General features: G+C 50.5%; 1 protein-coding gene across 2 annotated transcripts in view; it reads left to right on the forward strand.

Annotated features, from left to right (window-relative positions):
- The first annotated feature begins 398 nt into the window (after nt 1–398).
- Nucleotides 399–12,880, forward strand: part of AFAP1L1 (actin filament associated protein 1 like 1) — a 62,075-nt gene continuing 49,593 nt past the window's right edge. Inside the window, exon 1 of one of the 2 annotated variants that reach the window (XM_053907015.1) lies at nt 399–581. In XM_053907015.1, coding sequence (XP_053762990.1) covers nt 566–581 — 16 coding nt within the window. In that variant the 5' untranslated portion in view covers nt 399–565. The remainder of the gene's footprint in view (nt 582–12,880) is intronic. The other variant, XM_019464375.2, reaches the window with a different exon arrangement.

Here is a 12,880-nt window from a genome sequence, read left to right on the forward strand (position 1 = left end):
CTGGAGGAGATAAACCCCCAAGCCAGGAAATGAGTGGCAGCCGCTGGGAGAGGTTTCGATTGCACCGGGGAGGCGGGGGATGGCGGAGGGGGAGGGGGGTGGGAGTGGGGGGACACGTTGTGACAGTCTAAAGATGGCATGAGCTGGGAGGTGCGAGAGCAAGCCCCCATTTCCCCAGCGGAGTGCGAGCAGAGCGGAACACCGCGTGGTCGCGGCTGGGGTGGGACGCGCGGGCACCGGGGCGTGTGAGCCCGGCAGCGGGTGCCCCCCGGGCGCAGCGGGAGGGGCGCGGGGGCGTCGCAAGGCAGGGCGTGGCGCGGGCGTGTGCGGGACCCGGGACACCGGCCGGCCGCCCAGGGGGCGAGGCGTGCTCCGGGTCTATTCCGGGAGCGGCGTGGAGGGGCGGGCGCGCGCGGGCGGGGGCGCCGGGCGGGCATCCTGTCTGGGGGAGGGGACGCGCGGAGGGCGCTCCCGCGGGGCCGGGCTGGAGAGCGCAGCGCTGGCCGCCGCCAGCCCGGCCGGAGCCGCTGCGCCCTGCTCCGCGCGCCCGGGGACGGCCGGCGCCATGGACCGAGCCCGGGGTAAGAGGAGCCGCGGCGCCCGCACTTGCGGCCGCGCGGGGCGGGGAGGGAGAACGGCGATCCGGGAGCCCGCGAGGAAGACGGGGAGGGCGCGGGGTGGGGGCTGACGAGGGGTCGCAGCGGGCGCGCGGCCGGGGGTGGGAGGCCCGAGGCAGGGCGTACAGGTGCCTCCTGCCGCCGGGGCATCCCGGGTGTAGATTAGTCCCTCGCGTCGCGGGGCTGAGTCGCCTCCCGTGTGTTTCATACACTCAGAGTCTTAACTTCATGAAAGAATACCACCACCCCCCCCCCCCCCGCCCGGGATTCCTGAGGACAGCGAGCTCCTCCCCCCCCCCCCCCCCCCGCCCCTCCGGAAGAGTGAAATAGGGTTGGCAGGTTACACTCCCAAACACCGGGCCGCGTGAAGTCCCCACCGTGTGCCCCGCGAGACGCCCGGGCGACCTAAGTTTGCAGCTGCCTAGGGCGTGGAGAGAAGGAGGGGCCGGCGTGCGTGTGAGTGTGCGCGTGGGTTTCTCTGACAAGCTGTGTGACCTTAGCCCAATCCCTCTACCTCTCTGGACTAGTGACAAAGTTGGATTGATGATGTCTGCGAGGCCCCTTCTTGCTCCCACGCTTTTGCAGGAGTAGAGTGTGTTTGGTAGAAGTTTCAGAGGTTGGTGAGGGCTTGTGGAAGTTGACATAAATAAGAAAAGAGCAGCACTTGAGGGGGACCCTACTTAAGAAGAGGCCAAAAGGCGCGTGTCTGGAAAGAAGTGGCCTGCTTGGGCATGTGGGCAGGGCCCAGGGCTGGGAATCAGAACACCAGGGTCCTAAACGCTGCCTCTGCCAGCGGGCGAGGTCACAGGTGTGAATGCGCTCGCTAAACTGGCCGGGGCTGTGCCAATTTGAGAAGCGTTGTTATTCTCGTTGCTATTATTATTAATGGAAAATTCCTCTGGCTCCCCGATAATCTCACACCTTTCCTCCATCTGCCGGTTTGCTGTGCTGAAGTCCCTAAGGGGGTCGGGGAGAACAGTGATGAGGGGTGTGGAAGCAGTTAGGGCGCCCGAATCAGGGATGAGCGCACGGGCAGGTTTTGTGATAAGCTGCCTGCTCTCCCAGAGAGGGAAAGCCAGGCTCAAGGAATTTCCAGCGCTCTAGGGGACGTGGCTTCCAGTTCAAGATGCTCCGGACAAGCTCTCCACCCACCTGGTCCCAGCACAAAACACTGCATACACCTTCTCTTTTCGGGCTTGGAAGGGCAGGCAGGAAATGGATGGGGCTTCTGTTTGGCTCTTTGGAGACTGAGGTTGTGATTTGTAAAGCAGTTCTCACCTGTTAACTGACTCCTGGACAAGTGTGCAAAGAGCACCCGCACTCACCAGGAAGGAAAAACAGAGAGAAGCACCTCTAATGTCCCTCAGACCTCAATTCCCACCCCCGCATCATAGATCTAAAGCAAAGAGCACCCCCGCCCAGGAAAAGTTGTCAAACATCACCCCGCCTGGTCCCCAGTACAAAAATCCAGATCTAGCCTACCCCGGGTTGTAGGAAATGTCCTGTGTCCTCATCAGACAGACCGAGGGGACAGTAATTCGCTTAGCTTAAAATGCTTAATAACTGACGCCTCCTTTAAGAAGGCTGTCTCCAGAGCCCTCTTCCTAGGGAGCCGGACTTCCTTGGACTCTGGTGGTGCTCAGAATGTTCTAGAGCTCTCTCCCATGCTGCTGGCGTTCCCAGCCCACTTTTCTTCTCCTTCACAGCTCTTGTCTCAATGTGCTGTTAACTCTAAGAGTTAGTGTTTGGACTATATGCTTAGTGTCTACCTTCGCTGCCCAAAGGTAAGCTTCTGGAAGGCTGGGAGTGGATCTGTGTGGTCACTCTGCTGACACAGTGCCTGGCACACAGGAGGAGCTCGCTGAGAGTGGTTCAGTACGTTAACTAGAGATACAAAACACACCTGGTAGCGTACCCCACGCTGATTAACTGTAAGGTCGATTTTTTTTTTTAATTTTTTTTTAACGTTTTATTTATTTTTGAGACAGAGAGAGACAGAGCATGAACGGGGGAGGGACAGAGAGAGAGGCAGACACAGAACCGGAAGCAGGCTCCAGGCTCTGAGCCATCAGCCCAGAGCCCGACGCGGGGCTCGAACTCACGGACCGCGAGATCGTGACCTGAGCTGAAGTCGGACGCTTAACCGACTGAGCCACCCAGGCGCCCCTCAGGTCGATTTTTTAAAAAGAATACACAACAGAACAGTTCCTTGTGACTTGCAAAGGCCTTCTCCAACTGTGAGTAAGGTGGTCACGTGGCCGGGGCACGAAAGACCACTAGATCCCAAGTTGTCTACCCTGCTGAGTTATTACGAACATTGTATGAATTAAAGCAAACTGTGTATGAACTAGAATGTGAAACCTGTGTGCATTTCCAAATGAAAACATGAGACTTCAAAAATCATTCCTGCAGAACTTTCTTGTTGTGCCCCTGTCCCCAGGTGGGTGTGTGCCCTCACTTCTGTTATCAGGGAAGGTTTAAGAAGCATAGGTCTCATTTCAACCCCACACCTGCCATGTGGGGAGTTGGATGTCATGCCCAAGATGCTGGGGAGGAAACTATCTTTCAGTATTGATAACAACAGTAACTGAACTCATCGTCGGAAAGCAGACTGGGCAGGTGTATTAGTTTGCTAGGGTCGCCATGACAAAATATCATAGACCAGATGGCTTAAACACCAAATGTATTTTCTCACTGTTCGGGAGGTTGGAAGTCCAACATCAAGGTGCCACTCAGGCCGGTTCCTGTGCGGCCTTTCTCACAGGTTTGTAGATGTCCACCTTCTTGCTGTGTCCTCACGTGGCCTCTTCTCTGTGCACATGTGGAGAGAGAGAGCTCTCTGGTGTCTCTTCCTGTTCTTATAAAGACATCAGCCCTGTGAGATTAGGGCCCAACGCTTATGACCTCATTTAACCTTAAATACCTCCCTAAAGGCCCTGTCTCCAAATACAGTCACACTGGAGGGTTAGGGCTTCAGCCCATGAATTTCAGGGGGGTACAGTCCAGTCCAGAGGAGCAAGATTGGGTCACTGACGTTAACTTGCGGTCACTTGTTGCGTGGGGGACAGAGCTGGGTTTGAACCAAAGTCCTGATCTTTTTATTTTTAATTTTTTGAATATTTTATTTATTTTTGAGAGAGAGAGAGAGAGAGAGAGAGAGAGAGAGAGAGTGAGCGCATGAGCGGGGAAGGGGCAGAGAGAGGAAGACACAGAATCCCAAGCAGGCTCCAGGCTCTGAGCCGTCAGCACACAGCCCAATGCAGGGCTCGAACTTGTGAACTACGAGATCATGACCTGAGCCAAAGTCAGACGCTTAACTCACTGAGCCACCCAGGTGCCCCAGTGAACCAACGTCTTGATCTTAGGCTTACTCCTGACTACCTCTGCTATGGCAGGTGACCTACCCAAGCCCTAGAGCAAGGCTTGGACACCATATCTTCCTGCCCCTTCACACCTCAGCTGTGCTGTTCATATCTTCAACAGCAATTACTGTACCAAAGCTCAGCACCAAAGTCAACCAACTCAGGAATGAAAACAAACCTGGGAATTAGGATTTCTCTTCAGACAGGCTGTGTGTCTTCCCATGAGTAAAGCAAGATTTATACGATGCCAGAATAGACCGAAAAACCACTCAGACTATAATGAAATCCCTTTCGGTAGGATTTCCCAATTCATGAATATCGTACAAAGAGAATAAAAGACTAATGGCCGTAAATACCACCTTCTACAAGACAAATTAACTTATCTTCATATGAGGATTAAAAAATACCGAGACTGATAATACCTATTTCTTGGAGTTGTTGTAAATATTAATTGCATGGAAGGTTCTTCAAACAATGCCTCGCATGTGGGACCCACTCAACCAATACTATTGTGATTACTGTCTTTTCTCACCAGACTCCACATAATAAAATCGCTTTATAAAGCTTCACTTGGCCCTCCCCCTAGCTGGTCTGACTCTGATGACAGCTTTTGAGTCCCTGCTCTGTTTTAAGGACTGAGCTAGACAGCTTCATGTACAACTCCCAGACAGGGTCCGTGTCATAATCTTCTCTGTATTCTGGAGCTCCTTTGTGGAGCGTGTCTCTTGCAAATCCGTCTCTGACCTTCGCTAACCGGACCACTGTCCAACTGACCTCTCTGAGTGGCTGAGAAAATACTGATACGTATGGCAACCTGTCCATTTTCTCTTATTTATCCTATGTACTCATGCCTACTGACTGGTTGTGTCTTCACGGTTTTGCTTCTGCGAACCCTCTAGTCTTCTCAAGCCATCCTCCCCTTAAAGCCTTGGGTCTACATTGTTCCTGATTTTGTAATATGCCTTCTTAACGTCCAAGGTTCTGTCTGATCCGCCCACCTCGTGTGAAGCAACCGATTTCCCCAAGATTACTTTCCTTTCTACTTCACCACTCGGGCTTTTTCAACTAGTTGAATTCAACCCAAGATGGGAGTTTCGTTTGCAGCCTGTATGCCTTGGGAGACCATCTCATCTGCCGGCCAACTCAAGAAATAATCTGAAACTCTGCTTTTCGTTAAATGAGATTGTTGTTGTTCAGGAGACGATAGAGGCACCCATTCTAACTATTGTACCTCTGTTGGACCAGCTTTGAGAGCCATGTGAGGGAAGCCCCATCTTCCCTATCCACAGTTTCCAGGGGCCAAGCAACCTGTAGCTCCTCCTATTGGCTCGTCACACAACCTCCATCACCAAGGCCATGAATTCCCATGCGGACATACCTCTTCCCCAACATCCAAGTTCATTCTTGACTCCTTCTATCCATTACTGCCCTTCTGAAAGAAATACTCAAGCATATTCATATTTTCCATCCAAATATGTTTGTGGACATCGCCCCGGTCAGCCTAGAGACTCAGTAAACCGGAATGGTTCAGAGGATGGATAAATGTGGGTTTGAGTTTTGACTGGAACTTTCTGGCTATATGGTCTTGTATGAATTGGATCAATTAATTTCTCTGAACTTCAGTTTTATTTCATTCGCAGCGTCATGGGGAAAGGTAATACGGGAAAGCTAGCTCTTAGGAAATCGTCAGTAGTGCTAGCTGTTATATTTATCACATACAACTACTTGGATTTCAGCCACTCTCTGCAACGGCCGCATGTGGCCATATGGGGCCATGAGATTTGAACTTACCCTCTTCCCCATTGAGGCTTCTTCTGCTGTCCCTCGTCACTGCTTCCACTTTCTTATCCCGCTCAGCCTCCATGGCTTTTGGCGTCTCCGTTTTTTGCCGAGGTTTTTTTCTGCCTCTCCCTCAAATATCAGTTTCAAACCCCACTTCTCACATGGGTGAGAACCCTGCCAAGTAAGTTCCTCCCTTCCCAACGCCTGCCAGAAGCCTATCATTACTCCATTCTGATCTTTGGTTGGGAAAAAACAATCCTGTGTTTGGATACCGTCAGCTTCTCTTACCTTTCTTACCCTTCTAAAAGAAATACGCAACTGGATAAAAAAGTAAAGCCCCCGCGCACGTTCTCTCTCTCTCTCTCTCTCTCTCTCTCTCTCTCTCTCTTTCTCTCTCTCCCTAAGCATTTTCCTCCTTCCCTTTCTAGCCAAACTTCTCAAGTACACAGTCCGTACGTCAGCCTCCTGCTCCTTCCCCCACACTCCTTCCTGCATTCTCCCTTCCTGTCACACCTTCTGCAGAAAGCCTGTTCTTCGGGGTCACAAATGGTTCCATTTTGTCTCATCCGTCACCTCTCCCAAGCCCCATCTCCTGGATCTCTCTGTACCGCTATGGGCCCTCCACTCCTCTAACTGTATTCTGCTACTTGGCAGAGATGGGGAAAGCGTGGATTTGGGGATAAATAAGTCTAGGTTAAATAACCACTGCTCCATCCCTCCCAGAAGTCTTTCCCTCCTCCCCTCCTGCCCCCCAGTCCCACTGTTATCAGAGCTTCTCCCGCCCCAAGGCAAGTTGCCTGGCTAAGTCTGGTCCCCGCAGTCTGTAAAGCAGGAGGAAGGGCATCCGGAGTTGGGAAACTGGACTGTGGTAATATCTGCCCAGCGCCCAGTGCCTGGCCCTTGGTAGGTGCCTACTGATTGTCATTTTCCACCTTCCCCTCTGGATCGCTTGCTTTTATCTTGTTTTGTGTCTCTTGCCCCTCTCTCCCCACCACCTCAGCCCTCTCTCTACACTCCTTCTGTAGGGAACCAAGCCGATTTGAGGGGGGACTCTCAGTGTCTATCTTCAGCCATGAGATGGGCTCCATTCCTGCTTTACCTCCTGCCTGTGGCGCATTTCCATTCGGAGGTCAACTCAAACTCCGAGTGACCCAATTCTGAACTCCTCTTATTTGAATCAGATCACCCTTCCTGTTTCTCTTTTTCTGCTAACACAGCCACGTGAGGAGCTATTGAAGGAAATGGGGCTGTTTGTGAACGAGACTAAATTTGAAAGGGGGACATGGGATCAGTCCTGTAGAACAGATAATAGACTCTCCAGAAGGCTGTACAAGAGAATTACACAGAGGCTGATTTAGGCTTGATCTAGGAGAAGCATCCAAATGAAAAGAACTATTCAGTACTAGAATTGGAGATGCCCAGGGACATAATGAAGCAGAGGTTGAATGGCCACAGATCAGGGAACCACAGAATGGCTCCTATGGGGACCACCGTAGCATATAGGTTAAGAACAACTGTCACTAAGGGCGCCTGGGTGACTCAGTTGGTTAAGTGGCCGACTCTGGCTCAGTTAGAATCGGTGACTCTATTGTCTCCTGAACATGATCTCACCATTCGTGGGTTCAAGCCCCACATCGGGCTCTGTGCTGACGGCTCAGAGCCTGGAGCCTGCTTCCGATTCTGTGTCTCCCTCTCTCTCTGCCTCTCCCCTGTTCACACTCTGTCCCTGTTTCTCAAAAATAAATGAATGTTAAGAGGCACCTGGGTGGCCCAGTCGGTTAAGCATCTGACTTCAGCTCAGGACACGATCTCATGGTTTATGAGCTCGAGCCCCGCATCGGGCTCTGTGGTGACAGCTCAGAGCCTGGAGCCTGCTTCAGATTCTGTGTCTCCTTCTCTCTCTGCCCCTCCCCCACTTGTGCTCTGTCTCTCTCTATCACAAATAAATAAAATGTAAAAAAAAATTTTTTTTAACTATAGATTTGATGCTGTCTTGCTGCGGGGCCCCCTGACACCAACCTTTGTACCTCCACCTGGCTCATCGTGTGCATCCTTTGCAATATGCTCAAATATTACTTCCTCAAGGCAGCCTATCCCAATCCCCCCAAGCCACATCTCCCTTCTGTAGGTGCCCCTGGCACCCCGCACTTCTTTCGCATTCGTTGCTATTCTCACCATTATAATCGGTTGGGGGATTGAATTAGCCGTTAATGTGAGCCCTGTGAGGAGGAGGCCCTCCTTACCTTTGTTCCCAGCTCTTTCCCTAGCACCTAGTATAATTTGGCACGTAGCAGATGCTCAAAAAAAGTCTGTGGAGATGATGAACAAGTGAAAGAAAAAAACACAAAATCCACAGAGTGGAAGTTGGACATGGCCACCTTCGGCTCCAGGATTCTCCATTAAAGTGACTGTCATTTTCAGGATACAGAAACATAGACTTCATCATCATTCACTGTTTCCTTTGCTTTCATCCTTCACCCAGTAAGACCTTAAATCCTGTTGACTATTATTGAAAAATGTCTCTTGGATGGCTTCTCTCCTCTATCCTATGGGAGCTTCCTCTTTCCTCTCTCACCTTCTCCAGACTGCCCTAAGGACCACTCTCTATTTGCCTGTTTGACTCCAGTTGGACTCACAGTCCTCTCCTCTGGAGCCTCCTGAACATATGCCCCCCCCCCCCCCCCAGAGGTCTGATGGTTGAGTCTGGAGTGAGGTTTGGGTGTTTGTGCTTTTTGCAAAGCTCCCAGGTGAGTCTGATGTGCTCACGGTTATCAGCAGTGCACTCCTTTTATCATGACCCTTGACCTTGCTCAGACACCTGCCAGGATTCCCTGTTGCTGCCGGGGGCACTGCCTTTCACGCTTTTCAGCCAAGTGGCACAGCGGGGTCTGGATCTTTGGCCCAAAGTAGTCTTCTGAAATGTCTCGTTTTATCTTTAACAAGCCAAGCAATTTTTCTATCGCAGTCCACAATATATCTGAACACACTGCCCCCTCCCCCCCCAAAATCTTGGCACAGCGAACCTCTAAGATGCCGATGCTTATCTCGGGGCTTCTCCTTCCCTACCGCACCCTGAACCGTCTGTCTCTTCTGTGGCTCCTCGCAACTCTGGCAAAAGCCCTGTGAAGTAGACAGCTGAGACATCTCCCCACCGGACAGATGCAAAAACTGAGCTTCAGAAAGATGTCCCTGCTATTACCCCTCCCTGAAAGAGACCAGCTCAGCCTCACCCACCTGTGAAAACATCCCTGCCACATTCTGCCTTCTACCTCCTCTCTGACTTGGGGTTACCCTCACCCTCCTCAGTCTTGGCTTTTAGAAGATTAGACTACAATAACTCAAATGCCTCTCCTATGTATATATGAGTCCTGTGGTCTGAGACCGTCTTGTCTTCTCGTTTCCAGTGTCTCACACACAGCAGATGTTCTATAATAACAGCCAACTGAGTGCTCACCAGGAGTCAGTCTCCATTTCTTTCTTTTTTTAAAAAAAATTTTTTAAAAATGTTTATTTATTTTTGAGAGAGAGAGAGTATGAGCAGGGGAGGGGCAGAGAGATTGAGAGGGAGACACAGAATCTGAAGCAGGCTCCAGGCTCTGAGCTGTCAGCACAGAGCCCGATGCAGGGCTCAAACCCTCGAAGTGAGAGATCCTGACCTGAGCCGTGGTGGGATGTTTAACTGACTGAGCCACCCAGGCCGCCCAGACAGTCTACATTTGTATGTGAGATCCTTTAATCCTCACACGATCATGACATCCATGCATTTTAGCCTTCCTGTGCATAAAATATGCCCTTTGTTTTATTGGGGGGGAGGGGGGAATTCCATCCCAAACCGCTGCCTCCAGCTATGAGTGAAGAGCATACAGTGTGTGGCTTTTCTCTTCTAAAATCCCAGCTGGGGCAGGTATATGAATTATAAAACTGTGAATATGCTTTTGTATTAAAAGTTTATGCCAAGATCTAGTTCTGCAGTAGGCCAGTAAGTACATTCCCCGTGAAGGAATGTGGCTCGTGTCAGTGTATGAATGCGTAGATAACTTTTGATGTATTTGTGATGCTTACCTTTTTCGAGCCCCTACCCCCACAAGGGAATTCAGTGGGAATATTTATCGTGATTTTGCCCTCTGTTGCATTTTAAAGTTGTTTCCTGTAATTTACTTGCAGTAGATAACTGAATTTTGTGGTATATCTATTTCTTTAGTATCCCTGTTTTACAGCTGAAGAAACTGGGGCTAAGAAAGGTCCAATATATTTACACAGCCCCACCCACCTCCAAACCTGTTTGTTTTTTTTTTCACCAAATGCTGGAGGGTCATCTCCAAGTCAGTTATAAGAAGGACTGGCTAGATAAACCACGAGGACTTACTAGGTAAAGATTTCAAGGTGGAGACAGAGAGGGTGGCGGGAAGCAGGGGAGGGAAAGGGGACACCGTCCGCCAATGAGTGATATGGCCAGGCAGCTGGCATGAGATTTGATTTCGGAGCCTTTACTCTCCTCCCACTGTGGTCCTCAGAGTTCTGGTGTTTAGAATTCGAGAAGCTCTCAGCCCCCCGGAAAGAACCAAGAGGGCCCAGGCAGGCCTTGTCGTCCATCTAAAATTCCATTTGGGGAATCCCAGCCTCGCCCCAAGTGAGAGTGGAGGTTCAGAGCTGGCCAGGCGTGATTCTTGTCCCTGGTGCAGCTGTCAGGCCGCCAGGCTGCAGCAGGGGCAGAAGGCGGCACCACATTGCAGTCATTCCAGCTGCGGGGAATTTATTGACAGCGTGCCCTGCAGGAGGCAGGCTCAGGGGCTTTTTATAGCCCTCCAAGAACCTGGGGAAAACTGATCTCTTGAGAGAGAGAAGTGGGGCACGTGTCTTTTCCGGGCACCGCGCCCTCAAACGTGTAGCCCCAGATGCCCACAGTTCAAATTAGGCAAAGAGTCATGGCTAAGTGAGCAGCGTGGATCAGTAGGAGCGCGCCCACTGTCCAGGAGACGGAGATCCCAAGCAAACCCAGCTCCCAGAATCCTCTGCATGGGCTTCCGTCTCTTCACCTGTCAGGTCGAAGTATCATAATGCGGGGATCTGCCCACCTCCCCTGTGGACCGAACCCAGCCGGCCGCCTCCTTTTGTACATAAAGTTTTATTGGAACACAGACACAGCCATTCCTTATGTATTGTCTATGGCAGCTTTCTCACCAGAGGACCAGAGTTGAGTAGTTGTAACAGAGACCATATGTGGCCTGCAAAGTCTAAAATATGAACTCTTTGGTCCTTTATAGAAAAAGTTTGCCAACCCTTGGATTAGACTATAGAGTTTGGGAGTATCTCCCTGGAGCACGGTGGTAAGAAGGATTCTAAGGGTGTCCAGACTAAGAAATGAAGCTCTATCCTTTAGACCATACAAGAGTATGTATTTAAGACCAGTGTTGGAAGGGCCCAGAATGCCATTTACTCACGTGGCATTAGTCCCAGAATCCTTTTGCAAACAAGATCTTAAGCAATGTAGCTGATCAGGTTGAGGTAGGAATGAGAACAAAGTTCATTCCATCCCCCGCCCCTGCCAATCCCAAGGAAGCTATGCAGTTCCTGTAACTCCATTAGGAAAGCACTTGAAAATTACCTATCTAATCCTATGTGTCTTGTTTCACAGCTAGGGAAACCGAGGTTCAAGGGGCAGCATCTTGCCTAAGGGCATACAATGGACCCCCAGATTGGCTTTCCATGGAGCTACTAACGTGGTTGTGAGGTAGTCACAGAGCACAGACATAATCGCTGCTGGGGAGAAAACATGGCGATTGGCTTTGGGGGCCGCCATTAGTGTGGGGGTGGCCATGACATGCCCTCTCTGACCAGCAGCCCGCAAGGCTAAACAGGGCCATAACGTGGCCAGGATACATTGCTAATACCCACCGTGCTTCGCAGTGCTTAAGCAAGGCTTGGGAGTTTTTTTCTGAGAACACAAGAGCCAAAAAAACCACAGTGAAATTTGAATGGGATTATATTTTTAAAAAACAACATTTATTGATATGGAAACACATTTTTAAAAAATCAGAACCTATCCTACAGTCGATATATCAATTAGTTACTTTTCTGTTTGTTCCCCCCCCCCCAAAGCTGTTATTCAACAGATAAAACGTCTTTAAATCAGCGCCCTCTTAGAATGGAGAAATTATGATAATTTATGCTGCAGCTTTCTTTTGAAGATGGAATCAGATTTATTCATTTGTAGAATAAATATTTATTCTTCCTGCCCATTCTTGTTGAAGGGTTTGCTGAGAGCAGACGCAGCTGATATGAAACCAAGGGGAAGGTTTTTTTTAGCTCCACTTGGATCCGGAAGAAAACTGATCTAGGAGTGTGCCGAGAAGCCAGAGAGACCGATCAGGTTACAGAGGGGGAGCTCAGGGTCCTTGCACCCCAGAGTCTCCTAGCAAAGCAGAGAAAGTAAGACTTGGTCACCAGTGCCCGTGACGTGAGGTCCTATCTGCTCCTTGTCCATTAGAGAATATAGTAAAGGACCAGAGGCCTCGTGGACCACTTTCTAGCCAGGAACCTCAGAAGCATGGAGGGAGGCAATCCCAGAGTGGAAAGAAGAAAGGCCCAGAAGTGTGCTCAGGGTGCAATGGGGTGGGCTTGCCTACAGCCTAGAGAAGCAGGTGGACGTTAAACGGAGCCTCGGTCCTCAGATAGAGTAGGGCTTTTTCCTCCAGGTCCCCAGCGGGCTGTGTCCCAGTCCCCAGTCCCCGAGAGGCTGGTTGCTCAGATTTGTAACTAATAATAGAGGCAGCATAATATGGGAGCTGGGTGAGCCCTGGCTGTGGTGTCAGATTGCCTGGGCTTTGAATCCTGGCTCTACTCATCCATTTAATCCCCCGAGTCTCAGTTTCTTCAACCAAAAATGGAGATAACAATCACCTGTCTCCCTGTGGGAATAATTGGATTCCTGCAAGGAAAGCACTCAGCATATAGGAAACATTCAATTAAAAAAAAAAAAACGAATACTTAAAATACAGGTTTGTAAATGATTGCCTTAATGAATTCGAATGGAATCCAAGTTCCCTCTGTACCGCTTTCCCTCTGGCTCCTGGCTTCTGGCCTGCCCATCCTGGGAAGGGACAGAATGACAGAGTTATT

This window comes from Panthera pardus, unplaced genomic scaffold (assembly GCF_024362965.1).
Source record: "Panthera pardus isolate Hobbes unplaced genomic scaffold, ASM2436296v1 HiC_scaffold_2, whole genome shotgun sequence".
Lineage (NCBI taxonomy): Eukaryota > Metazoa > Chordata > Mammalia > Carnivora > Felidae > Panthera > Panthera pardus.